We start from the raw sequence: 25,664 nt of genomic DNA, 5'->3' as shown, positions 1-25,664 counted from the left end.
AAACACGTCCACGAGCGCACTGCGAGCGCGAGGCAAATCCCTTTGTGTTCGTCAAAAAACCGACAACCGGCGGAACGCAAACGAGCACGAACGAAACGCTCGCAGCGCGCTCGTTCGAGGCTTGTAAGTCGGTCCACATTAGACGAATTGTGTTCGGCTCGTGCTCGGCTCGCCTAGCGTAGACGCACCTTTACGTAAGCGAGTAACTCGAACTTGCGAACGCGAACGCCGTGGGCCCGCCGCGCCGCTTCGCGTTGGCAACGAGATCGCCCACGTACGACACTTCTTTTACGAGCGAAGCGAGCCCTATCACTATTCGACAATCTATGCATTCTTGTGGTACACTTTACGGAAAAACTATCCACCTGTTAGCTTTGAGATTTAACATAGTAATTTAAATTTATGTCTAGATATCAAACATAAAAATATCATTTAATAAACATAAAAAAATAAAATAAAGGAATAATACTTTGTATTACTACTAACGCCATCTGTTAGAAAAATAATGAATTAACAATCGTTCTAATGTTTCTTTATTTTTCTAACAAATGGCGTTAGTAGTAAAAACCGGACAGGCGGATAAGTGCGAGTCGGACTCGCCCACCGAGGGTTCCGTACTTGTTAGTATTTGTTATAGCGGCAACAGAAATACATCATCTGTGAAAATTAAACGGTTCATGAGATACAGCTGTGACAGACAGAGGAGTCTTAGTAATAGGGTCCCGTTTTTACCCTTTGGGTAAGGAAGCCTAAAAAAGGCAAGGACAAAATAAAAGTTGTAACAGGCGTATCGGACAGCGACCGTGGTCCGTTCAGTATATTTCTTTCTAGCTCTCAGCTGCGTCCTTAAGAGTCCGCAGTAAGCTCGGTTCTCTATACCAAAGATAGATATAACTCCGTAATAGGGATACAGTCTAAGGATAAAACGTGCCTCGTAAATCAAGAAAATTTGATTTTCGATCAGAGGGCGCTACTAGTTTTGGCCTACTGTCGAATAGATGGCGTTGACGGTTTCATTTGTTATTTAACAATTTTAACGCATATCAGTGAAAGAACATGGGTCAAAATCATAAAAATAATTAATGCAAATAAAAAAAATCATTTATACATATTTAAATACTTTTTATCGTATTTTTATAAATCTTCATTTTTAGTTTTAAAGTGTGTCGATAGTCGATAGATAGCAGTGAATTAACTGTGGTTACAAAATCTACTATGACAGTAGTAGTAGTAGTAGTAGTAAACTCTTTATTGTACAAATATACATATTAAAAATTACATGGTACAAATAATAAGATGTACAAAGGCGAACAGTACCGCTCTATCTTATTATATCATCTTTGTCTATATATACAAACGTAGTTACGCTCTCATTTTAAAACTACTAGCTAGATTGCTCTGAAACTTTGTACTTACAATAGGATATGCCTGTGATTAGTTTATGTAGCTTCAGATACCAGTTAACAAATACAGCGAATTTGTTTTTTTTACAAAACTTATTTTGCTCTATTTCGTTTGTTTTAAAAGCTGGCAGTGTTGCCAGAGCCCTTCCAGCTTATGTACGTCCCGTCCGTACGTCAAAAAAGGTACGATTTGGGTAAAAAAAGTACGGTTTTTTTTTCTTAGTATAATTTTATTAAAGAAACAATATTTATATTGTACACATCTTTATAATAGTAGTCACAAATTGGTGTATTGACGTCATATTTAACCAATTATGTTTCACATTGAGAAAATCACTCTCAAATCGAATCACTGACTCAGTAGCAAACCACGAATTACAAAAAAAACATTAGTTATAAATTATAATAGCAATATTTGATTGTGAAAATTAACGCTGTAATTTTAACGACTATTTCATCTAAAGCGCCCTCCGCACTCGTGCGCGGATCGCGGCGCGAAGCCGCGAACGCGAGTGTGGAGTCTAGTTCGCTAATCAGCGTAATCCACTACACTGTAGCGGGCTTAAGAGGCCAACGCAAAGAGGCAAACGAGCGTATTTTGCAAAATGCTTCCTTTTTCATTCAACATTACGACGTAACTATTAGTATTTATTAAAAAACTGTTAACGTTCTTAAATAATCATTTCCTAAACTAGCGGCTGAAATAGTTTTCATTTTCTCTTTTTAAACCTAAAATAAATGTGTTTTCCTGGGAGTATTTTTCAAAATTTGCAGTGAGAAGTGTCGTTTCGGTTGCCAATTTTGCAGTAAACAAGAATCATTTGGTACATAAATGATTACAATTCAATTCACCATATCTTGTACGAGGGGCTGAAATGATTGAAAATCAGATTCATTTATAAAAATTGATAAAACACCTTCCGAGTTTTCTTCATTTTTTAGGTGAAAACAGGGTCGCATTATATTTTTTTATCGCAAATTGTACTTATATTTTGCCCTCAAAATAATATTATAGCAAACTCTAATTTTATGTGAACCCATAAAAAAAAATCATAACTATAGGACCTATTTTCCTTTAAATTTAAATATTTTTAAGACGTATAAATCACGCTGCGCGCTCAGTCTCCGCCGAGCGCGTTTAGGGGACGGACCTGTGCTCGATCGTCAGGCGTTTGTTTCGTTCGTAACCAGCGAGCTAGTTCCGAGAAGTGGTGTATACTGCGATTAGAAAATCTTGATCCTTAGGTGATCAATGTGATCATAGGTACATTTTATAGCACAAATATTAAATTTTTTCGCCTAGGTGGTTGGGGGCTGTTCAGGGTGCCTAGCCAAGATGCCAACCGTTTAGGTACCTACGTTTAGGTACGTTTTACGTTAGGTACTTCTTACCTGTTTACACTTTCTACTTATCAATACCTAAGTATTATTAATGGGCGCTGGTGGCCTAGCGGTAAGAGCGTGCGACTGTCAATTCGGAGGTCGCGGGTTCAAACCCCGGCTCGTACCAATGAGTTTTTCGGAACTTATGTACGAAATATCATTTGATATTTACCAGTCGCTTTTCGGTGAAGGAAAACATCGTGAGAAAACCGGACTGATCCTAACAAATCCTAGTTCCCCCTCTGGGTTGGAAGGTCAGATGACGAAAACGACTGAAGTTTTCGTAAAAACTAGCGCCTACGTGAATTCTTAGGATTAAATTAATTTTTAACAAGCAGAAACGTCTGCGATCGATGCTATTAAGCTTAGAATAAATTTAAAAGTGGAAAAAAAGAAGTGTAACACTCTTACGGTAGATGTCGCTAGGGTCCCCTAGACCCATATAGTGGGAAGATTTGCTGACTATGGATGAGGTCTTGGTGGCTCAGTTGGCAGAGCGCTGGAGTATAGATCCAGAGGCCGTGAGTTCAAGTCTCACCCAAGGCAGTAATTCTTAGGATTAGTTGTCAAGCGGAACCCAGGCTCCCAGGAGCCGTGGTAAAATGCCGGGATAACGCGAGGAAGAAGAAAAATACATATTCTAGTTTTATTAGAAACAAGAATATGTATTAAACAAGCTATCTACTACCTACTTCTCAAATAAACCATGATTTCCCGCATGTTTCCCGCAGATGCATTTGGCCCAAATTTGGCCGCATTGACTTTACCTATTATACTTTTTGGTCTGTATTTACAGGTCACTTAATTCAGTGTGACATTGACAAAGTAATATTTTTGATATTGTTTTCCTGTCATCTTCGTCAGTTTTAAAAAGTGCAAGGAATTAGTTTTTTCTACAAAAGTTTACAATGGAATTTTTCGGATTAACCTTGTATGGTCCACAAAACTATATAGGGGATCTTATAAAGGAAGGATATAGAGAACCAGAGTGTAAAGAACAAGTTGAACCTCTGATGCAAGGCATAATACGTCAGTCTACTTGCCCAGAGAAGGTAAAGGTACCTTCCCCGCAAGGATTTTTTCCACGCAATATAAAATTACCCAAATATCAAGGTCAGAGAGTACGGTAGGTAGGTTTAGTTTCGTCAGTTACCTTGTGTGTCGAAGAAAAAAAGTAGAAGTTTTCGGTTGGACTAAGGCCAGGGATACACTTGTAAGTTTACTTACGTGTCCCTACACAGCTATACTACAGAATGAGATATGAATATCGTTATCTCATTGTAAGACGTAAGACACGTAAGCGAACAACGAACAACTCGCGTACGCGAAGCGGCGTGGCGGGCTCACGGCGTTCGCGCGTTCGCAACGAGGTTGCCCACGTAGGACACTTCTATTGTAGTCTAACCCGTTCGTATAAAAATACCGCAAATCGATGTACAGGTTAGCCGTTTGGCACACACATGCTAGAGGTCAAAACAAAATTTTTGACCCAGTTCCTAAAAAAAATTTGCTGGGGGGGGGAGTGGTAAAACATTTATTTTTTTGTATGGAATTTTTTTTTCAAAACCTACCTTGTGTGGTATCATACGAAAGGGCCTTTTGAGGCGATTCTAAAAATATATCACATCATTACATTTCGGGCATTTTTTTTTTAATTAAAACAAAAAGAATTTTCGAAACATACCAAGTTTGGGCTCCTCCAGACACGATATGGCTGATTTTTTTTGTACAATATACCCCAAATGATACGTGATATCCTCATGTCTAACTCAAAGAAAGCAATTTTGAAAATAATATCAATAACAATTTTTTTAAAAAAATTCAGTTTTACAAAGTGACACAGTTGTACTTCAATACCTATTTCACGAGACTTATGGAACTATACTGCAGATACGGTACATATTAATCATAAAATGATACGTAATATCCTTATATCCGACGGGAAATATCTCTTTAACCCTTTAACTGCGCCTTTTCATCAGTTTGTTTAGTTATTGACACAAAATATCAAGGTTGTATCCTCCAGCTACGATATACCTTACTGTTATGATACGTAATATCTTGATATTACTACCCCCCCCCCCCCCCAGCGAAATTTTTTTAGGAACTGCGGGTCAAAATTTTTGTTTTGACCTCTAGTAGGTATGCGTGTGCCAAACGGCTAACCTGTACATCAATTTGCGGTATTCCTTTGAAATTGGGGTCGAGCGGCTTCCGCTATAGGCATCAAAGGATTGATTCACCCCGCGCCGCATCGCTTCGCTTCGCGTTCGCGTGTTGTTCGCCTACGTAGTACGGTGCGTTAAGGAAGAGCCAGCGACACTTAAAAAAATTGCCCAAATGTGGTACCTACACTGTCATTACGATACCCATTTTTATGGTCTTATTGTGAAGAATGCACTAATTTTAACAGTGTGGCTAATAAAACAAGAAAATTTAGGTAAATAAAAAAACCGGCCAAGTGCGAGTTGGACTCGCGCACGACGGGTTCCTTACCATTACGCTCAAAAACGGCAAAAAAATCACGTTTGTTGTATGGGAGCCTCACTTAAATATTTATTATATTCTTCGGTTACCGCGATAGTTACTCATGAAATAAAACTATGAAAACGGATTATATCGCGTATATTGAATTTATAATTCATCCCGACGTTTCGAACTCTTTACAGCGTTCGTGGTCAACCGTTCGTGGTCACCCGTTGACCACGAACGCTGTAAAGAGTTCGAAACGTCGGGATGAATTATAAATTCAATATACGCGATATAATCCGTTTTCATAGTTTTATTTCATATTTATTATATTCTTTTTTTAGTATTTGTTGTTACTCGTATAGCGGCAACAGAAATACATCATCTGTGAAAATTTCAGCTGTCTAGCTATCACGGTTCATGAGATACAGCTAGCCTGGTGACAGATGGACAGACTTAGTAATAGGGTCCCGTTTTTACCCTTTGGGTACGGAACCCTATTACTAAGACTCCGTAAAAACCAGTAGGTATACCAGAGAATTGAGGTAAAAGACAAACTTTGTCCCTTCAACCAATAATTAAGTGTTATTATTTATGACAAGTCACATTATACTCACAAGTCTAAACTGTAAAGTGAAAATCTTATAGTCAACGAACGAACAACGAAAATCTATATTAGCAGTCAGCAACCTATAACCTAGCACTATACCTATAGGTTTTTCTGATTTTTGTTAGACGTGTAAAACATCAAGTGACCCACGCCACGCAAACATCATCATCATGTCAGCCGATAGTCGTCCACTGCTGGACGCTGGACATAGGCCTCCCCCAAGGCTCGCCACTCCGACCGATCCTGTGCCGCTCGCATCCACCGAATTCCCGCGACCTTCACCAGGTCGTCGCTCCATCTTGTTGGAGGCCTACCGGCAGCTCGCCTTTCGCAAACATACCTACACTTAATAATTTTACAAAATTGATTCAGTAGTTTAAGAGCATTCTGTACCCCGATTTCAACTAAATCTAAGTTATGCAACGCCAACGACCCGTCTAAACACAAGACATAAATAAATATCATCAGGGTTTTCGGTGCGGGAATGTTTGACATTAGCCAAAGAGTATGTACCTATCACTTAGTTATTATTACTATTAGGCCAGGAAATAAATGCCCAAAAAAAGGTATAGAGGGAAATGTTTGGAACACAATTTTTGACTTCGTAGCTTTGTTTGGACTAGTTAGGAGGTGAACATATCAAAAGTCCCAGACCGTAACCCTGGTGCTGGGGGGGGGGGGGAGAGGGGGGTTTGAAGGTTCCGATTTTCGGTTTTTCGATTATATCTCGGAAACTATGGGTCTGAGCGACATGGCCACTTATACAAAATAAAAAGTGATTTAATTTGTTACAAGTTTTATTAGGTCAATTTTATTGATATCTTGTATAGGTTTCGAGATATCCGCTCTTGAAGGTTTATTTAGGGCTCTCATTTTTTTATCTTGATTATCTACATCAGTAAAGCTGCTAGGCCGGGTTTGGAACGTTTTCGTATAAATTGGGGGTGCTGAATTCATTTATGGTATCAACATTGACACCTTTTAACCTTTTATCCTGACCAAAAATTTAACCTTCAAACCCCCCTCTCCCCCTCAGCACCAGGGTTACGGTCGGGGACTTTTGATATGTTCATCTGCTAACTAGTCCAAACAAAGCTACGAAGTTAAAATTGTGTTCCTAGCATTTCCCTCTATACCTTCTTATTGCTTGGCCTATATGGAGACGACACACCAAACAATGAAATTGTCTCAATCACAACCTGTACCACGCGACCAAAAAGTCGTACCTAAGCAGTGTTGGCCGAAACGTTAATGCAATTAACCAGTACAAATTGAACCGTAAACTGTAACCGTCCGTTACGGCTTACGGTTCAATTTGTACTGGTTAATTGCAATTAACGTTCGGCCAACACTGGTAGTAAGCGCCGTAAAATTCATGGCGCTTACGCGTTTAGGTCGCGAGATTCACGCTCCGCTTCTGTGGTTTGATGGCAAAACGGCAGCAACTCATGGCGCAAAAGCCTGGTTCTCTTTGTCGGTTCTATACGTTAGTAGGTAATTAGTTCAATTAAAGATTATGATTTTTATATTTAAACAAACTTTGCTACCAAGTGAAGCACATTCTTAGGGTTCCGTACCCAAAGGGACTCCGCTGTCCGTCCGTCTGTCTGTCCGTCTGTCACCAGGCTGTATCTCATGAACCGTGATAATCATAATCGTTTATTGCAACCATGGTATTACAAGGTATTGGTTATTTTATTAGAAAGTACATACATGGACCCTACTAGGGCGTGGCAACATTTTTAAAAACCTTTAATTAATCTAAAACTAAGTTGACATAAGACAAAGATAGAATATAAAAATGTGTTACATTACATTTAATTTATCAAACAAATCACATAAAAAATTAGATAGATGTATTTCTATTGCCGCTATAACAACAAATACTAAAAACAGAATAAAATAATTATTTAAGTGGGGTGTTAGAATTTCAGCTTACGACTTTATTTCAATACTATCAATTCCATATGCGGATACCCCATATGGAGTTAACTCTAGACTAGTCTAGACTAAGTTCACGGAAAAACTAGTTATAGAGAAAATAGGTCTAACTCAAAGCTATGTTTACAGATTCAAAGACCTGATGCGTCCGTTATCAGATTAATTGATTGTTATATTGGTCGGGTCAACGGCTTCGGATACGGTTCCATACAGAGGTTCAATAAAATGAAACGTAAGGGAGTTATAAAACCAGCAGGGCCTGCGGATATTTACCGAATCCCACCGACAACGTCTGTTGAGGTGAGTCCGGGCTATCAATAACTCTACCGGTTCGGTGTTCCCGAAGTTCGCAAATTGCGGGCATCTTTCTCTGTCACTCTAATTAGGCCTTAATTGAAGTAAAAGAGAAAGGTGCCCGCAATTTGCAAATTTCGGTGTTCCCGGTAGTTTACTGCCGTCAGCTGGATAAGATGTAGGTACCTTACCCACGGAATAAAGAAACAAGTTAGCCGTCAAATCTCGCGAGGACCAGAATGAATAGACCTCAGCACCTGCGCAGAGTTTCGCGTAATATTCCCTATTACATATACTTTAGATTTTATTCATATCTAAAAAACACCGATTTCGTCATTCACTCACTGATTGATGATCATCAAAACCTTTAGGGTACTTCCTGAAATCCTAGGAAGCTGAAATTTGGTATGTAAGATAGTCTTAGTACAAAAACAACAGAAAAATTCGAAAACTTGAAATTTTTAGGGGGTGAAAAAGGGGGTGGTATTTTGTATAGGAAATTAATAACCGCTGAACCGATTTAGTTGAAATTTGGAATGTAAGTAGATAGTTTTTGTTATGGGGAAGGATTATAATACCTAGTTATTTGTTTTACAAGGGGGCAAAGTTGTTGTTTAACCGGTCGTGCTAATATTGATACCCGAGCAAACGAAAGATTACAAAATTGAACCACGAGCGTAGCGAGTGGTTCGAGAAGTGGAATCTTGAGCGTTGCGAGGGTTTCAAGGCACGAGGGTTAAACAAACTTTGCCTCCAGGTGAAATACAAACTATTTCACCACTCCAACGCGAGGCAAATACTAACCATGAAATACCGAAAAAATCAAACCAAATCAAATCCAAACGAACGTAATAAAAAATGTTTCATTCAAAATCATCATACTTAAGTCAATTCTACTAGCTAACGTAAGGAAACAACTCAAAAAATGTGGATAAAATACAACTTTCTCATTAGTTTTTGAACAACCAAGAGGCTTACGAGTTGATGTGGTGAAAACTAGTTTTTAACCCCAAAAAGAGCGTTAGGGGAAAAAGGGGGTTGAAGTTTGTATGGGGAATCAGTAAAAAGCAGATTGTGTAAAAGATGCCTCCAGATACGTATTTCAGGACTTAATAGTAAATTATAAAAATAAAAATTGTTTATTTTCAGATAGTTACAGTCCATAGTTGTTAGTATTAACTTACAGGCTATGTTATGTTACAGAACAGTACCTACACTAAATTACATACTAATAAATTACAAATTATTGTGGCCGATCTACCGAACTGCATGTTTGTGAACATGCAATTCGATATATCGTCCCAAAATAACAGAATCTAACCTGCCGGCTATCATTTTCAGGATCCCGTTGGAGCTCCCACGTATACGGTGTATCTACCACTGATGCTATATTTTTTCGCATGGCATAAAAATCATCTACGTGCGCGTCCGCAAACATGCCAGAGGCACTCTAGTATCGCGGGAGCCTCACCAGGGCCCTGAAAATGTTGTTATACTGGACCCTCAGAGAGTCAAGGAATTTCTGCTTAAATTAACGGAATAAATAGTGTAGGAAATAAAGGTAGTGGACTCCGCAGTAATTCCTCTGCCAGAAAAAACTTTACAATATGATAAAGTATCAATAAATAAAGAGTACTGTATAAACTTCCAAAGAATAATAATAATAGGATTTAAGTGAATACCTAGTCTTAAATCGTTAATATCTTTTTACGGAAAAATGCTCAGTTCAATATTTCTTCACCGGACATATTCATGTAACGTATTGCAACAATATATGAGATATAAAAAAAAATCCCAGCAGAAATACCAATATTAATAAAATATAATTTTTTGGCGTGCTTGGACCGGAAAATTGCTCCGTCTAATTTTTTCACTGGAATGCAATTTTATTGCCGTTTTATACCTACAAATTGAAAATCTAAAAAAATTACCAGTAACTATACTATTTTCAGAAATTGTCTTTCTACTCCCTGTGGAAAATTTCTCTATCCATTTTATTTATTGAATTAAGTTCACAGTTTTCTTATCATTCAATTATAAAAAAATTCAAAAAAATAACGAGCGTATTAAAAACTAAACATATCGGGAGATTCGGTAGCAGTGTGGTAGGGAGCGGAGTGTACAAGCGGGGTGCGGGAGCGGTACCGGCCGCCGCTCGCACGCGCGCCGCGCCTAGTCCGGCGGTAGCTTACTGTTTTCGTTTGTTATATTGTCTGCGGTCGTACGGGAGCAAAGTTCGTTATTGGGCCACCAAACGAAGGAAAATCGGGGGCATAATTCGTGTGTAGGCGAATTCTGGCATAGTTGTAGATAAAGGTGCCTGAAACAACATAATAAGAGTACTGATGGATAGGGGTTAACCCTTTACCTACGGGGACTTTGAACACCCAGTCACCGCCCAATACGGGCATGTATTGGCGAGAGTCAGCGGTTTGATATAATTTCACTTACTTGTAACTTTTGCTACGTGCTTGAAATTTCACATACACATTAAGTATAATATGTTCAGTTAATAACTAATCACTTGGTGTATTTATTTTCACTAATTTATCGTATTTCACGCTTAATATTAATCACTAAGAAATTGAAGAATTTTAAGTAACTGTTAGCGAATTTCTCAAGATTAAGTTTTAAAGTGTTAGTTTATTATGTATGTAACACAACTAAATACTTAAATGATGATAATTATTGAAATATTGCAAAAAATGAATTACTTAAAATGTTGCGTAGAACCAAATCTCTGCTACTGACGAAAAATAGTGATGTGCGTATATTGATACAACTGTCGATATTTCTGTCGGGGTTAGTCCCTTTTTTAGTTTTTCAAAGAAAGATTTCGTACACTTTTTCGCTAGGATCAACATTTAAAAAGATATTAAACGAGAATGTTAATTAAAATATGGTGTTTTTTTTTATATTTTCGTAAATAACTCGTAAACGGTGGCCAATAGCAAAAACTGTTGTTGAACGTAAATAATCTACATAAAATTTACTACAAAAAAGACTTATAGCAAAAAGAAATCTGATACATAAATAATTTACAGACGTTTTCCTTCAAGAAACACGTGGTATATTTTTCGCTAGCATCAATATTTTAAAAAGATATTCAAGCCACGAATTAATAAACTAGTGGATGTGAAATGACTCCTATTTAGTATGAAAACCAGTGTCGCTAAACTCACACATTCATAGCCACGTTAAAATGAAAAAAAAAAAATGAAAATGAAAATGAAAAAGGTTTAATTAGGCAAAAAACATTACATCACAGAAAACTTGACAGTGGTCCCCAAACTAGGCCGAGCCTGTATCTTGGGAACCACAGAGAGTTCGTAAGCATTTAATTTTATGTTACACTTATATATGTCACCTAGTACTTAAAGATATAGCTATTGTAATACTAAACGCTAACATGTTTAAAATTATTGAAAATTACTAAAAAGGCATGCAGTAAGTATAACTATATTTACAGAGTAAAGATTGTGATATTGTAGGGTTTATTGTAGTATGATTGAATGAGTGTGTGTGTTTGTGTATGTATATTTGTATGTATGATCCTACTTACTTAAGGAGAATAGGGTCTCTGTCTTACAGTATGACAATGTCAATAACCATTTCCCCAGGACCACTTTCAACTTAGGAAGCGCACACTGTTGTATGTTTATGTGTTTGCATATGACATTGTAGATAAAGGGGTGCATGCAGTGAGGAGCTCGCTTAACAAAAGCTGAGCTGCTCTTTGGAAGGGGAACTCGGTATATTCTTCTCTTTAATAATTCTTCATGCAGCATTGATTTAAATATTAGTCCATGGGTGCGAGTAACCGATTTCATTATGTACAGTTGCCTAACCGTCAGAAGTTTGCTTTCTCTGTAAAGATTTTCAGTCGGGTAACGGAAAGGTTTCCTGAGCATGACTTTTATGACAGCCCTTTGGGCCCGCTCCAGGTCTAGCAGTGTTGTCTTACAGGCGCTACCCCAAACTGCAATACAGTATTGTAAAACGGATTGACATAAGGCATAATACACCATTTGCATAATATTTAATGGAGTGCAGTCGCGAAGACGTTTAACAATGAAAATTATCTTCCTTACTCTCTTCGACAGGACTTGGATGTGATTTTTGAAGGACAGGTGTTGGTCGATGAGGAGACCTAAATACCTGACCGTTGAGCATCTAGTGATGTGGTTGCAGGAGCAAGGCGAGTACGTATTATCACAGTTATGAAGGGTTAAATGTATGGATGCCGGTGGAGTGGTTAAGATTGTTTTGCTGAAAGAGATGTAGTACGTTTTTTCTACATTTAGGGTAAGGAGGTTGCCGTCAAGCCAAGAAACTATTTTTGCTAGTCCCTCATTGGCCGCTGAGAACGTTTCTTCCCAGGTCTTCCCACAAAACGTTACCACAGTATCATCTGCATAACAGATCATGTTTGAGTCGGGAATATCTAGCTGCAGAAGGTCATTAATATATATTGTGAAAAGGGTTGGGCCAAGAATGCTCCCCTGCGGTACACCAAAGTTAACAGGAAGTTGGCTGCTAAGGAATTCACCAATTTTTACCGATTGCCGCCTATTTGTTAAGTAGCTTCTAAACCACAGCAAGGGGACACCTCTCACTCCTACTGCCTCCAGTTTTTTTAAGAGTATGGGGACTGAGACGGTGTCGAACGCTTTAGCAAGGTCTAGAAAAACGCCTATGCTTTTTTGGCCACTGTCTCGATGTTGTGAGATTATGTTAGTGAGGAGGACCGCGGCGTCTTCAGTGGACCTGCCTGATCTGAAACCAAACTGATTATCCGATATAATCGAATGTTTCTCCAGGAACTTAACAAGACGTTTATTCACAATTTTTTCTAATAATTTAGAAAAAACACTTAGTAGAGAAATAGGTCTATAATTAATTACAGCACTTTTGTCCCCTTTTTTATAAATTGGTGAGACAGCTGCCAGTTTCCAACAGTCGGGGAAATTTCCCGTCCCCAAACTGAGGTTAAATATGTGAGATAGGGGCTCTACTATAACCTTTTCTACTGCTTTGATTAGCGACGGCCCGCAACCATCAAAGCCTGGAGCACTTTCAGGCTTCAGTTTCTTAATTAGTTCTTCCACCTCATGTGCGTCTGTTGGTTCCATGAAAAATGATTTTGATTGATTAGAATGCGGGTTAAACTTTTCAGCCAAAGAGTCTTGCGTTTCTGAAAGTCTTGATAGAATCTCATCGGCCAATTGCTTCCCCATTGTTAAGAAATGTAGGTTACACTTATTTAGAGACTCTTGAATAGAGCATTCGGACTGTAGCAGTTGACTCGACTCAGAGCTTTTATTGTTCACATCATATAGGGACTTTAATGTTTTCCAAATTTTTTTACTGTTGCCTTTGCACTCAATAAGTTGTTTTTTATGGTATTCGGACCTAGCATCGTGCAGTATGTTGTCACACAAATTTCTGTAGCGCGTGTAAGTTTTCTTTAAAACGAGATCATCGGGCGAGGCTCTTGTTAGCAGATGCAGCTTATCCCGGTGTTTTATGCATTTTATGAGACCGGGTGTAACCCATGGTTTCAGGTTGAATTTTGAACGACTAAGTTTGACCCTTGTTGTATGTTTTTGTATTACTGATGATATAATGTCATTAAAGTTATTAGTAGATGTATTTAAGTCAGAAGTATTTGTGACCGACGACCAGTCTACTCCCCCAAGTTCAAGTGCTACTTTGGCAAAGTCTGTTTTGAGGACCTTTCTATTTTTATTGGTATTGTTGATTTTGGGAACGGCTATGCCAACCATAGCTACGTCGTGATCACTGACTGAACACTTGCACACGGCTCCAACAGAGACCGAGTTTGATTTGACAAATATATGATCAATACAGGACTCCAACCGAGTTGGCTTTGTGATAGCAGGAATGAAGCTATGTCCGGACATCAAGCACATGTACTCTGATAGATAGCCACTGTTTCGGCTGCCCATCAAGTCAAGGTTAATATCACCAGCGACTATTGTTTCTTTTGATGTAATTTCATTCAGCGTTGAGTCTAAAGAGCTTAAGAAGTTGTCAAGGTTAGTCACCGATGGTGAGCGGTATATCCCTATAACAGTTAACTCTTTATTTATTTTTATTGCAAGGCAGTTAGCGTCGTCAAAAGTGGGTTCGACAGAAGAGGCTCTAAGGGATTTTTTAGTGTAGGCAACCACTCCACTGCTTTTGTTTAAACGTTTAGATGTGTGAAATGAGTCGTAGCCCGGTAATTGATCAATTACTGAACCATCGGATAGCCAGCACTCTGTTAGGATAATTGCATCATAATCAATATGTGTGCGTAATAGAGATACTACAAAGGAGTCAAAGTTTCGTTGTAAACTTCTGATATTTAATGTTAGTAATTTAAATTTGAGGTTAGGGGTCAGTATATCTTTGCAGAGTTCTAAGGATTCCAGCGCATGGCATTCAATGGCTATGCTTCTATCTAGATCGTCACCTATTTCGTGACCTATTTGAATAATATATATTAGAATTTAGGTTTTCAGAACGTAGCCTAGAATGCACTAAATGCGCCGGAAGCCAGATACGGCGAGCTGAGTAGTAGGAATCACGAAGCAAAGGGTAAATATGTAAGGTTGTGTGTGTGAAGTGTGTGTGTGAATGTGTATACAACCAAAAAGCGTTACAGTATTCTAACCCTAACAGTAGTTTACAATAAGAATGAGTCAAGTGCAAGTAAGCATGTAAAGAACTAGCAGACAAGAGTACTCTCGGCGTTGTCCAGGGATTGGCCGGAACCAGCGGTTTCTGTATCGTTGTCTTCCACAGAGGTAGCGACAAGTTCCTGGCTAGAGCAATCCTCTCCGTCTCCGAAGCACTTCCTGAGATCAGCATAATTTCGTATGATGACAGCCGGGCTTCCTTCACGCTTGCGAACAAGAATAGTTCCATTGTGAGTCCAACAGTACTTGTAACCAGCGTTAGTTTTGCGCAGTCTGGCCTCACGAAATAACGTTCGGTTTTCTCTCGTTAGTCGTTCGTTGAAGAAGAGCTTAGAAGTGTGCCCGGCAATTTCAATATCAGTTGTTGTGAGATTTCGCCGGGTTTTTGCTGCTTTCATAAACTCGTTGCGCGCCTTCTGGCGTACAAACTTTACAACTAAGGCTCGCGGCCTCGAGGTTTTGGGGCCGACCGTGCTGACATGTTGCCGCGGGCCGACGCGAGTTGCGAAGTCTATGTCTTCATCTTTGAGGCTTATGCCAATCTTAGCGGCAGTTGTTAGGACTATGTGGTGCGTGCTTTCGTTTGACATTTCGTTCAGACCTTGGATTTCTATCTATAAAATACGTCACACACTTACAAAATTGCTCTGATTCGTAGCAACTTTCCATACCAAAAGGTTATTACCGGTGGACATTTCTCGAACGAATATCAACTGTAGGCTACATGAGTGACGGTTTAAAATATAATGTCAAAGCTATATGACATACGACTCTTTCATTATCTCATTCCTCTCACAAAAGCTCGCTCAACGTTCACCTAATACAACTACTTGACACCAGATGGCGTTATTTTATATAATTTTAAAATCACTTACTTATTACAGGCGAGAAAAGGGCTAAAAAACCAGTATAATAGTAGTGGTCTAATTACGCATGGTTTGTTACGGATCTCACGGTCACGTTACACTTAGTGATGGGTCGTTACCAGTAACTTACTCAAAAGTGGGAATATTCCCGGTAATGCTACCAGTAACATTACCCAGATCGGTAACATTGAGTAACTTTGAAAAAATTATTAGAATTGTATATGTTTTTTTCGTGTTAAATACTTAAGAAAATAATAATGCTATTATTTACAGTCATAAAACAGTCAAGGAATCTCTGAGAGAGTAAATTCCCAATGTTACCGGTAACATTCCCAATATTACCAGGTATTTTTCCAAAGTTACTGGGAACATTACTATCTGGAAATAATGATTAAAAGTGAAGACTGGAAATAAAGTAAAAGAAAATATGTGTACTTATAAATAATTTTAATTATTAGAATAAACCAATCAATATCTAAATATATAAAAGAAGAAACTGACTGACTGACTGCCTGACTGACATATCAACACACAACCCAAACCGCTGGTTCTAGAGATTTCAAATTTGGCACGTAGGTTTCTTATAAGGTCTAGAGGTGCACTAAGAAATGATTTTATCAAGATTCACCCCCCAAGGGGGTTAAATAGGGGTTCAAAGTTTGTATGGGGAAACAAGATTAGTTAGACTATTATATTCGAAACTTCACAGGAGTATTCCTAACGATAAATGAATAAACACGTGTTACAGGTTTTTTTGTTTCCCCCCTAATAGGGGATAATGTGGTGACAAAGTCTGAAAATCAACATGGGTATTGTTTCTATGGTTTATCGGGTTGCTAATTAGGAAAACAAGAACGATTTTATAATCCAACGTGACGGACGTAAAAAACCATCTCCCCTGTTGGGGTGCAATGGGGTTGAAATGTCTAAATATCAATATGGGTGTCGTTTTTATGGTTTTTTGGGACGTTAATCACGAAAATCGCATCGATTTTGAAATAGAGTAATGTGCTCATGAAAATTCTTGAAAGTACTCGTATTTGTGCCAAATTGAAATTCAAACGGTCCAGTAGTTTCGGAGCAAATCGGTTGTAACAGACGGACCGACAGACAGCCACACGTGATCCTATAAGGGTTCTAATTTTGCTTATGAGGTATGGAGACCCGCGTTATCCTAATAGATTTTTAAATTTGATTTGGTGCCATCTCGATCGTCGTCAATCGGTACCTAGGCGAGTGCGGGCGGCGCGGCGGGACGGACGGGGCGGAAGGAGTAAGTCATCGGGAAACTTCCTGCATCCGTAATGAGTACATTCAAGGTGCCACAAGAAGGTGGTTGTCTGTTTGCTTCTTATAAGTTTAGGTTTCCATTCTAAGTAAAATGCAAAACATCGTTGAGCGATTGTTACCCCTGACCCGTTGCACCCAGGAGCACTCCAGGTGTTCCAGGTCTTGAGCTGCCTCCATCATACATTACCAGCGGCACTTTGAGTGAGTGTTAGAAGAGTGGAGAAGAGATCAGGATGACTTCGGGAATTAAAACTACTCTACACCCTCCCCAACAATTAAGACTATCTCCATATCAAATTTCGGTTTTATTGGGTTCCATAGAAATTTCCACTCCCCTTTTCACCCCCTTTAGAGTTGATTTCTAGGGTAAAACCTATCCTGTGTCCCTCACGCAAAATAGGCGCAATAGTAAGACGTCGAGTTGCGGAAACCAAGCCCGCGAATATCTATCCTATGTCCTTCCCCAGGACCCAAATTATCTCCATACCAAACTTCATCTAAATCGGTTCAGCGGTTATTGATTCCCCATACAAGTGTCAACTCCCCTTTCCATCCCCTTAAAGGGTGAGTTCTGGGATAAAAAAGTATCCTATGTCCTTCCCCGGTACTCACTATCTGTATACCAAATTTATAAAATTGATCCCATAGCTCTTATGCCAGCGAATTAAGAACTATGGGACATATTTTTGAGTAAGTTGTACTAAAAAAATAAGTTTTGAACCTTATTTTATCTCATATAAATCATCACTATCATCAGTTTCGTATGTTACCGGCTTTTGGGAATGTTACTGGTAACATTGGTAACTTACTAGTAACATTTCCAAATGGAAACTTACTGGTAGCGGGAATGTTACCGCTGCCCATCACTAGTTACACTGGTCTTTTCGAGATCTCTACACGCCTGCGAGTAGCTAACCGTTGGAACTTCTTTCCATTCGACGATATAGGGAGGGGACAGTGTAATCGGAGTGTTTTATCGATATTTGTGTGTTCAGTTAGGGATTGATATTTCATTACCGTATGTTTTAACACATTTAGATGATACTTTATTTATGATTATAATATAGGTAGTGATAATCGTGATTGTATGAAAAATAATATGTAGTACAGTACAACAAATATCTAACTAGAAATTTGTTTCTTATTAATTGACCAACTAGGTTGTTAATGTGAACATTAAATATATCTTAAACTCAAACAGATAAAATCATAGTTCTTTAAAGGTCTATTAACTCGGTATTGCTGTTATTTTGTAATCACAAATCTGCAATTACTTACATAGGTAAGTATTCGTCTTTAACAATATATTTACTTGTAGCAGCATTTAAGTCCAATCTAGACGGGACAACCTGATTAAATTGTCAAATTAATTGTATGGTGTGAAAGCATACATGAAACTGGCTCATCGATCCCACTTGATTTGATTGTAAGATTGTGACCTATCAAATCAGGAAGGGGGGCGGCAAAATTCCAATATTTGACGCTAGTTTGCGTGGTACGGAACACTTTTTATTAATTTAGTGAGCCCGAATGTCACTAATAATTACTAAATTAGTAACTAAGTTTTAGGCGTGTGGACGCTAGATGCGATGTATGGCAATTTTATCCCCAGAAATCTTTCTCTAAGAAATGCTCCTAGCAAATGGTGCTATATTTTTGCGGAAACTAATTTTCTTGCCCAGTAGCATTGATCCATTTATTTTTAATATCGGCATCTTATGGTAACCTACAATAATTAATAATAAAGAAATAGAAAATATAAAACGTTTATTCATGGCACATTGCATGCATTGTACGCATAAGTGCATTAAGTACCTAGTCTAATTATATTAACGATGAAAATATGATGGGTGTAAAAAACAAAAACGTATGTAAAAGAATACGAAGGTTTGAAAGGTTGCCATGAAATAACCCCGACTTAACTTAGTGCTTGATGACCAGAGCTGCCATATTTACTAAGACATTGATTATCCCAAATAATAATTAGAAACGTGTCTAAAATAATAATTTATTACCGAACCAAACATCAAACTTGAAATATCGTAACTTTAACTTTATCGATATAAATATCGACATTGCGCAGCATCTGAGTAGCGAAGTTATTTGACATTTAGGATAGCGAATATTCCAGATAAACGTAAAGAATAGTGACAAAGGATTGTGAACTCTAAGTTTTAACTGATAAAATATAGATTTACTTAACGAACATTCGTAAATAATACAAAATAAACAGATTTTTCGTATTTATCGGATTATATTTAAATAAATAACCACCGGTGATAGGAAATACCTCCACGTGAAAGATTTTTTAAACCGCTGTGATTTCTGCAGCTTAATACTGCACAATACGGCATTTTAAATTTAATTATCAATTTTTGTTAGACGAGCGTACGTACGACGTGAATGTCATTCGAGCATGAAGTTTACACAACAACTGAGCATAGTCTGTGCATAAAGTGAGTCGGTCGCTACTAACTGTCGGATAGACGGGAACGCCCACTTGCCATCTCCATCCTACTCCGTGATTCAAGCGGTAAAGTTAATTATTATCAATTTGTCTTTTTTTCGTTTTTCGTAAAGAACTTAAACGGTGGCCCATAGCCCTAGTCCTAGCTCTAAGTATATTGATTTGCATGGTAGGTTTTAATTAATTGTACTGTTTAACATTAGTATTTAAGTTTTTTGTTACTAACACTTCTATATGCCTGAAAATAAATGATTATTTAATTTAATTTAATAGCAAAAAATGTCCTGCTACATAAATAATCTACACAAAATTTCCTATAAGAAAGATTTCATACACTTTTTCGCTAGGATCAATATTTAAAAAGATATTAAACGAGAAAATTAATTAAAATCAATTCTAAATAACTCGTAGACAGTGGCCAATAGCAAAAAATGTTGTTGAACGTAAATAATCTACACAAAATTTACTACAAAAAAGACTATGCAGCCTTTTTGCTAGGATTAATATTTAAAAAGATATTAAAGAGGGAATGTTAATTTTAATCTATTGTAAGGTTCCTTTTTTTCAGTTTTTCGTAAAGAATTGGTAAAGTATGACCTATATAGCAAAAAGAAATCTGATACACAAATAATTTACATATAATTTCCTACAAGAAACATGTGGTACACTTTTCACTAGCATCAATATTTTAATAAGATATTCAAGCGGGAAAGTTAATTATTATCAAGTTTAAAGTCCTTTTTTAGTTTTTCGTAAATAACGGTGGCCCATAGCAGAAAAGTTTCTGGTAAATAAATAATCTACATAAAATTTTCTACAAAAAACATTCCGAAAATTTGTCTCTAGGATAAATATTTAAAAGGAAATTAAAGGAATAAAGTTAATTACAATCAATTCAGAGGTCACTTTTTAAAGTTTTTCGTAAATATCTCGTAAACGGTGGTCCATTGCAAAAAAAAATACACAAATTTAATTCACAAAATTGGCTACAAAAAAGGTATTTTACACTTTTTAGCTACGATCAATATTTAATGAGATATTAAAGAGGGAAAGTAAATTATAATCAATTCTCAGCTCAGGTCCCTTTTTAAGATTTTCGTAAATAATTTTTGAAGTATGAGCAATAGCAAAAAAAATTCTTAAACAAATAATTGGCATACAATTTCCTACAAGAAACATGTGGAACACTTATAATGTGTAGAATTGATTATAATTTAATTTCCCCTTTTAATACCTCATTAAATATTGATCCTAGCGAAAAAGTGTAATAAACCTTTTTTGTAGAAAATGTTATGTAAATTATTTATGTATATTTTTTTTTGCAATGGACCACCGTTTACGAGATATTTACGAAAAACTAAAAAAAAAGTGACTGAATTGATTGTAATTAACTTTATTCCTTTAATTTCGTTTTAAATATTGATCCTACAGAAAAGTTTTCGGAATGTTTTTTGTATGAAATTTTATGTAGATTATTTATTTACCAGAATCTTTTCTGCTATGGGCCACCGTTTACGATCTATTCACGAACACCTAAAAAAGTACTTAAAATTTGATAATAACTAACTATCCCACTTTGATATCTTTTTAAAATATTGATCCTAGCTAAAAGGGTTTCACATGTTCCTTGTAGAAACTTTTGTGTAAATTATTTTTGTATAAAATTATTTTTGCTATAGCTTTACAAATTATTCACGAAAAACTGAAAAAAAGGAACCTAAGAATTAACACATTTAACATTCCCTCTTTAATATATTTTTAAATATTAATCCTAGCAAAAAGTATGCAGTCGTTTTTGTAGTAAATTTTGTGTAGATTATTTACGTCCAACAACATGTTTTGCTATTGGCCATCGTTTAAGAGTTATTTACTAAAATAAAAAAAAATAGAATTGATTTTAATTAACTTTCTCGTTTAATATCTTTTTAAATATTGATCTTAGCGAAAAAGTGTATGATTTTTTTTTGTAGGCAATTTTATGTCGATTATTTAGGTAAAAGGACATTTTTAGTTATGCCACCGTTTACGAGTTATTTACGAAAAACTAAAAAAACCGGCCAAGTGCGAGTCGGACTCGCACACCGAGGGTTCCGTACTTTTTAGTATTTGTTGTTATAGCGGCAACAGAAATACATCATCTGTGAAAATTACAACTGTCTAGCTATCACGGTTCATGAGATACAGCCTGGTGACAGACAGACGGACAGACGGACGGACGGCCAGACGGACAGCGGAGTCTTAGTAATAGGGTCCCGTTTTTACCCTTTGGGTACGGAACCGTAAAAAGAGACCTTTACACCTCCCTCTACCCGTTAGTTTTACCCCCATCCATCAGTACTTTTGGTATGTTGTTTCAGGCACCTTTATCTACAACTATGCCAAAATACGCTTACACACGAATTATTTCCCCTGAATGGCAATTTTTGGGCTTCGTTTGGTGGCCTATATATGAAACTACGTAAGTATATATTAATCGGTACAAAGAAAACGCAAATAAGTTTTTGGCAAAAATTTCATTTTTGGTACAAGCTTTTATCGCTGACTGTACTTTTCTTTCCACAGGCAACTAATACTTATTGAGACAATTCTAAAAACCCCAAACGTTGCATTGTTTTATCACTGAGTTCCTATGGCCACCTCCTGTATCCATCATCAGATCAGCTCGATGGCACCATAATATTGCATTGTCACCCGACTTACATATGTGCAAATTTTAAGTTCCATCGGAAACCGGAAAGTGAAACTATGTTTGTACGGGTCAAAGTTAAATTTGACCCGTACAAACATAGTTACATAACTACATACATATTTACTTACATAGTAGGTACATTGCAAGTTAAATAAAAGCTTGTAAAAATCACTAAATGTGGTGTAAAGAATCACAGATCAGTAACAACGTCAACTCCCTTCTTAAGTGCGGGCTGCGGGTCACGCGGTCGGGTCGGGACGCTAATCTGCACTTAACTGCTAAAGGAAGACGGTACATTATTGCGTAACCGCGGGATGGATTTATCTTCGCTTCCAAAATTTCGGTGTTCTGGATGATACATCTTTTGGATATTTTGGATTTAAGTGTATACGTGACTACTTAGTATATAAATAAAAATAAATCAGACTGAGAAATTTTCCACTCTCAATTTTTAATAGTTCTAAAATACATAAATTTGGGTATGCATTTTTTTTGGATTTTCTTATCCACTACGCCAAATTATATTCTAAGATCATATAAGAAGAAAAAAATGACAGCAATTTTCCAATGAAAATGAGTCAAAAAAATGAATTATCATAAAAAAATATTCTCATGTTTGACAAGTTTTAGATTTTTTTCTAGTATCACATATTGATACAAATAACTTATTTGGTAAAATAATTTTGGACGGAGGAATTAATTACTCGGTTCAATATATAAACAGATTTGTACTTTTACGTATAAATACCTAACTTAGGAGTGTTTTTTTTTTTGGATATTTATATGTTAGTTTCGGCTCATACTATACAATAACCAAGCAAAATTTCATCGACTGAGGAATTAATGCATGGGTCTCCATACAACAACTTGCTTCATTTCCTACACAATATGGCGCGAGGTGCAGTACCCAGGTGGAGCAGCAACGATCTCTAAAATGGTATATTAAAGTATTATGATATTTTCAGATCGGCTGGTTCCAATGTGATCCCGCTTTAGCGAATCAAACTTGGTATGAAACCAACCCAAGATACCCCGCACCGATATCTCCCACTTCTTTAATCTACGATAAAGTCCGGAAAAACGATAAATATGCAAGACTGTTTTGAGTGAAAAATAATGGATTTGATCATTCGTTAGTAGGACCCTAGTAATTTCAGCATCGGCGCGTTTACCGATTTATATGTACGTTAACAAGATGGAACCATGGTTCACCAAGACGCGCTACCTACTGTCCGCGCGCGAATTCCATGCACGGCTGAGGAATGTTAGGAATGTTGGGCGTCATGACAGAGTGGTGTCATTTTGTACGTACGGGCGCGGCGCACCCCCCCCCCCCCCCCCCACTTCCTGGACCTCCGAATGCACGAAATTGGCGCGCAGACAGTACATAACATAAAGTAAAAGTGACGTTATAAAGCAAATCGCAAGGTATTCGTTCATCCTATTACTATTTCGTCGCCTAGGATTCCCTAGTTTGCGACTGGCGAAATAAAACAGTATTGATGGCATACCTAAACATATTTTGCAAATATGCATAGGTAAGTATATGATATGATATAAAATTGCAAATGCATAGGTAAGTATATATTATGATCATTGTAATGGTTGGCCAATAAAATTAAAGTTTTTTTTCTATATATTTTTTATTTTGGGTAGAGGTAAATCACTTTAAAATAACAACTCATAGCCAATTTGATTAATAATAAGATTAATAAGTACCTAAGGTACTTACCTTACCTATACTAGCAACAAACACGTCATAATTATGAAACATGAATTACATTGGATATCGGCCTGTCAGTAAGAACAAAAATTTGACAGTTCCGAACAACTGACAGGCCGACATCGTCCGGCGGACTGATAGTCAGTGGGCCCCTTAAGAATTTTATCGATACGGTTTAGTCAAAAATAAAACTTTTGAAAATAGAACTTCATACATTTTGATAAAATATTTCTTGTTTAAGGAGACTCGATTCAATGCAAATTATCCTACTTAAACACGCTGCTGCGTCGCATCTGCTTTGTGATTGGTTGGCCAACAAAAACATTTTGTTTTATGTTGTAGTAGAAAGAATTGCTTCGTAAGTCAGAAACGCGCATGTGACACACTTCATATAGCAACATCCATACCCTACGAAAACCGCATAGCGTTGCTTGTTAGTCTCCATAGGCTACGGTCGCCAAAATCGAGAAAAAACTGTTTTAAAATTGAATTTAGCAAGGAGCAAGTACCATGGCCTCATGAGTTACGTGGAGGTGTCGTTGACCAACCCGCCGGGGGCGCCGGGCCCGGCGGCCGGGGCGCGCACGAGTATGAAGGTATCGCGGGTGCGGCAGCTCGCGTATTTTAGCTGTATACTTTTGATTTGTTTACCTATATGAATCTACTGGTTGAAAGTAGTATTTTTTTGTCTCGTAGAAAAAGTATTGTATACAATAGTGATATAATCAAGCTTTTCAATCTCGTACCTTAACTTAAGCAACTCAGCAAGCTTCGTTGCTTAAACACGGTACTCGACTGAAAAGCTCTCTATTATATCACGATTGTATAAAATACTATTTAAATATTGTTTATTCCTATTTTAGGAGTGCGCACTGCTGAATCAATATTTATAACGCCTAAAACAGAAAACACGCATAATATGCTTTAAAAAAATTATGTTAAACTGCATAATGTGCACCTGACCCGGTCTCATAAAGAAAAAACCGGCCAAGTGCGAGTCGGACTCGCGCACTTACCAAGTTTCAACAGTATAGTTCTTATAGTTTTAGAGAAAAGTGGCTGTGGCATACGGACGGACGGACAGACAGACAGAGAGACATGGCGAATCTATAAGGGTTCCGTTTTTGCCATTTGGCTACGGAGTCCTAAAAAGGAGAAAAAAAAACATTTTGTATTAAGGGTCCAAATTTTCAAAATTCGGTAGGGACCCCTAAAATGTAACTGAAAATTCTGAAAAAAATCCACATTTGTTTTTTAATGAAAGAGAATAAATCAAGCGGGTGAGACATAGAAAAATTTAACTTCGACGAAATAAGCAACACCCGCAAATTAAGGGTTTCACCTCGGAATGAGAGATAATAAGCTGGAAACTCGTATACACCTTCTTTATGACGTATTAAAGGTTCTCTTAAAAAGTCAACGCATATATCGTGTCCGCGTCAGAAGTTATTCAAGGTCTGATGCTGGAAAAAGTACAAAAAGCGTTTCTACGTTTTCTATATAAAAAAGTATATGGCTATTACCCCTACATGTACCCAACACAGTTTTTGCTCGGCGTGTTGGGCTTCAATTCGCTCGAGGTGCGTAGGAGCAATACGCGGTTGATTACGTCCTGCAAGGTGCTCCGAAACTTAATTAACAGCATGGAACTGCACAACATCCTCAACCGCATCATTGTTCCGTCGAACAGATCTCGCCGGCGCCCCTACCTGCAGCTTTCAAACAGCGCAGGCCCGCGTGCTACCGCGGCTCGCCGCCACTCACCCTTGTGCGATATGATCAGCTCGTTGAACGGGTTTCTGAGTAACGATCTACAAGTAGATTT

At 37.5% G+C, this 25,664-nt stretch overlaps 2 protein-coding genes and 1 non-coding gene across 3 annotated transcripts in view; all 3 read left to right on the top strand.

Moving 5' to 3' along the window:
• The window catches only part of LOC134754957 (small ribosomal subunit protein uS14m), a 306,550-nt gene that overhangs the window by 243,398 nt on the left and 37,488 nt on the right, over nt 1-25,664 (top strand). The window lies entirely within an intron of this gene.
• Nucleotides 3,260-3,332, top strand: Trnay-aua (transfer RNA tyrosine (anticodon AUA)). Its single transcript has one exon. It is a non-coding gene; the product is annotated as a tRNA-Tyr (tRNA).
• LOC134754112 (uncharacterized) lies at nt 3,695-23,245 on the top strand. Its single transcript, XM_063690188.1, has 3 exons — nt 3,695-3,838; nt 7,936-8,106; nt 23,082-23,245. The coding sequence occupies exons 1-3, from the start codon at nt 3,695-3,697 to the stop codon at nt 23,220-23,222; spliced, it is 456 nt and encodes a 151-aa protein (XP_063546258.1). The 3' UTR covers nt 23,223-23,245.

The sequence above is a fragment of the Cydia strobilella genome, chromosome Z (assembly GCF_947568885.1).
Source record: "Cydia strobilella chromosome Z, ilCydStro3.1, whole genome shotgun sequence".
NCBI classification, from domain to species: Eukaryota; Metazoa; Arthropoda; class Insecta; order Lepidoptera; family Tortricidae; genus Cydia; species Cydia strobilella.
Note: the sequence above shows the minus strand (reverse complement) of the source record. Positions and strands in the feature narration are given on the sequence as shown.

Excerpts from the sequence above, each read along its gene's own strand:
- LOC134754112 (XM_063690188.1), top strand. The coding sequence starts at position 3,695 with ATGGAATTTTTCGGATTAACCTTGTATGGTCCACAAAACTATATAGGG. Across the intron at positions 3,839-7,935 it reads AGTCTACTTGCCCAGAGAAG|ATTCAAAGACCTGATGCGTC; the intron begins GTAAAGGTACCT and ends CTATGTTTACAG. Across the intron at positions 8,107-23,081 it reads CACCGACAACGTCTGTTGAG|ATCGGCTGGTTCCAATGTGA; the intron begins GTGAGTCCGGGC and ends TGATATTTTCAG.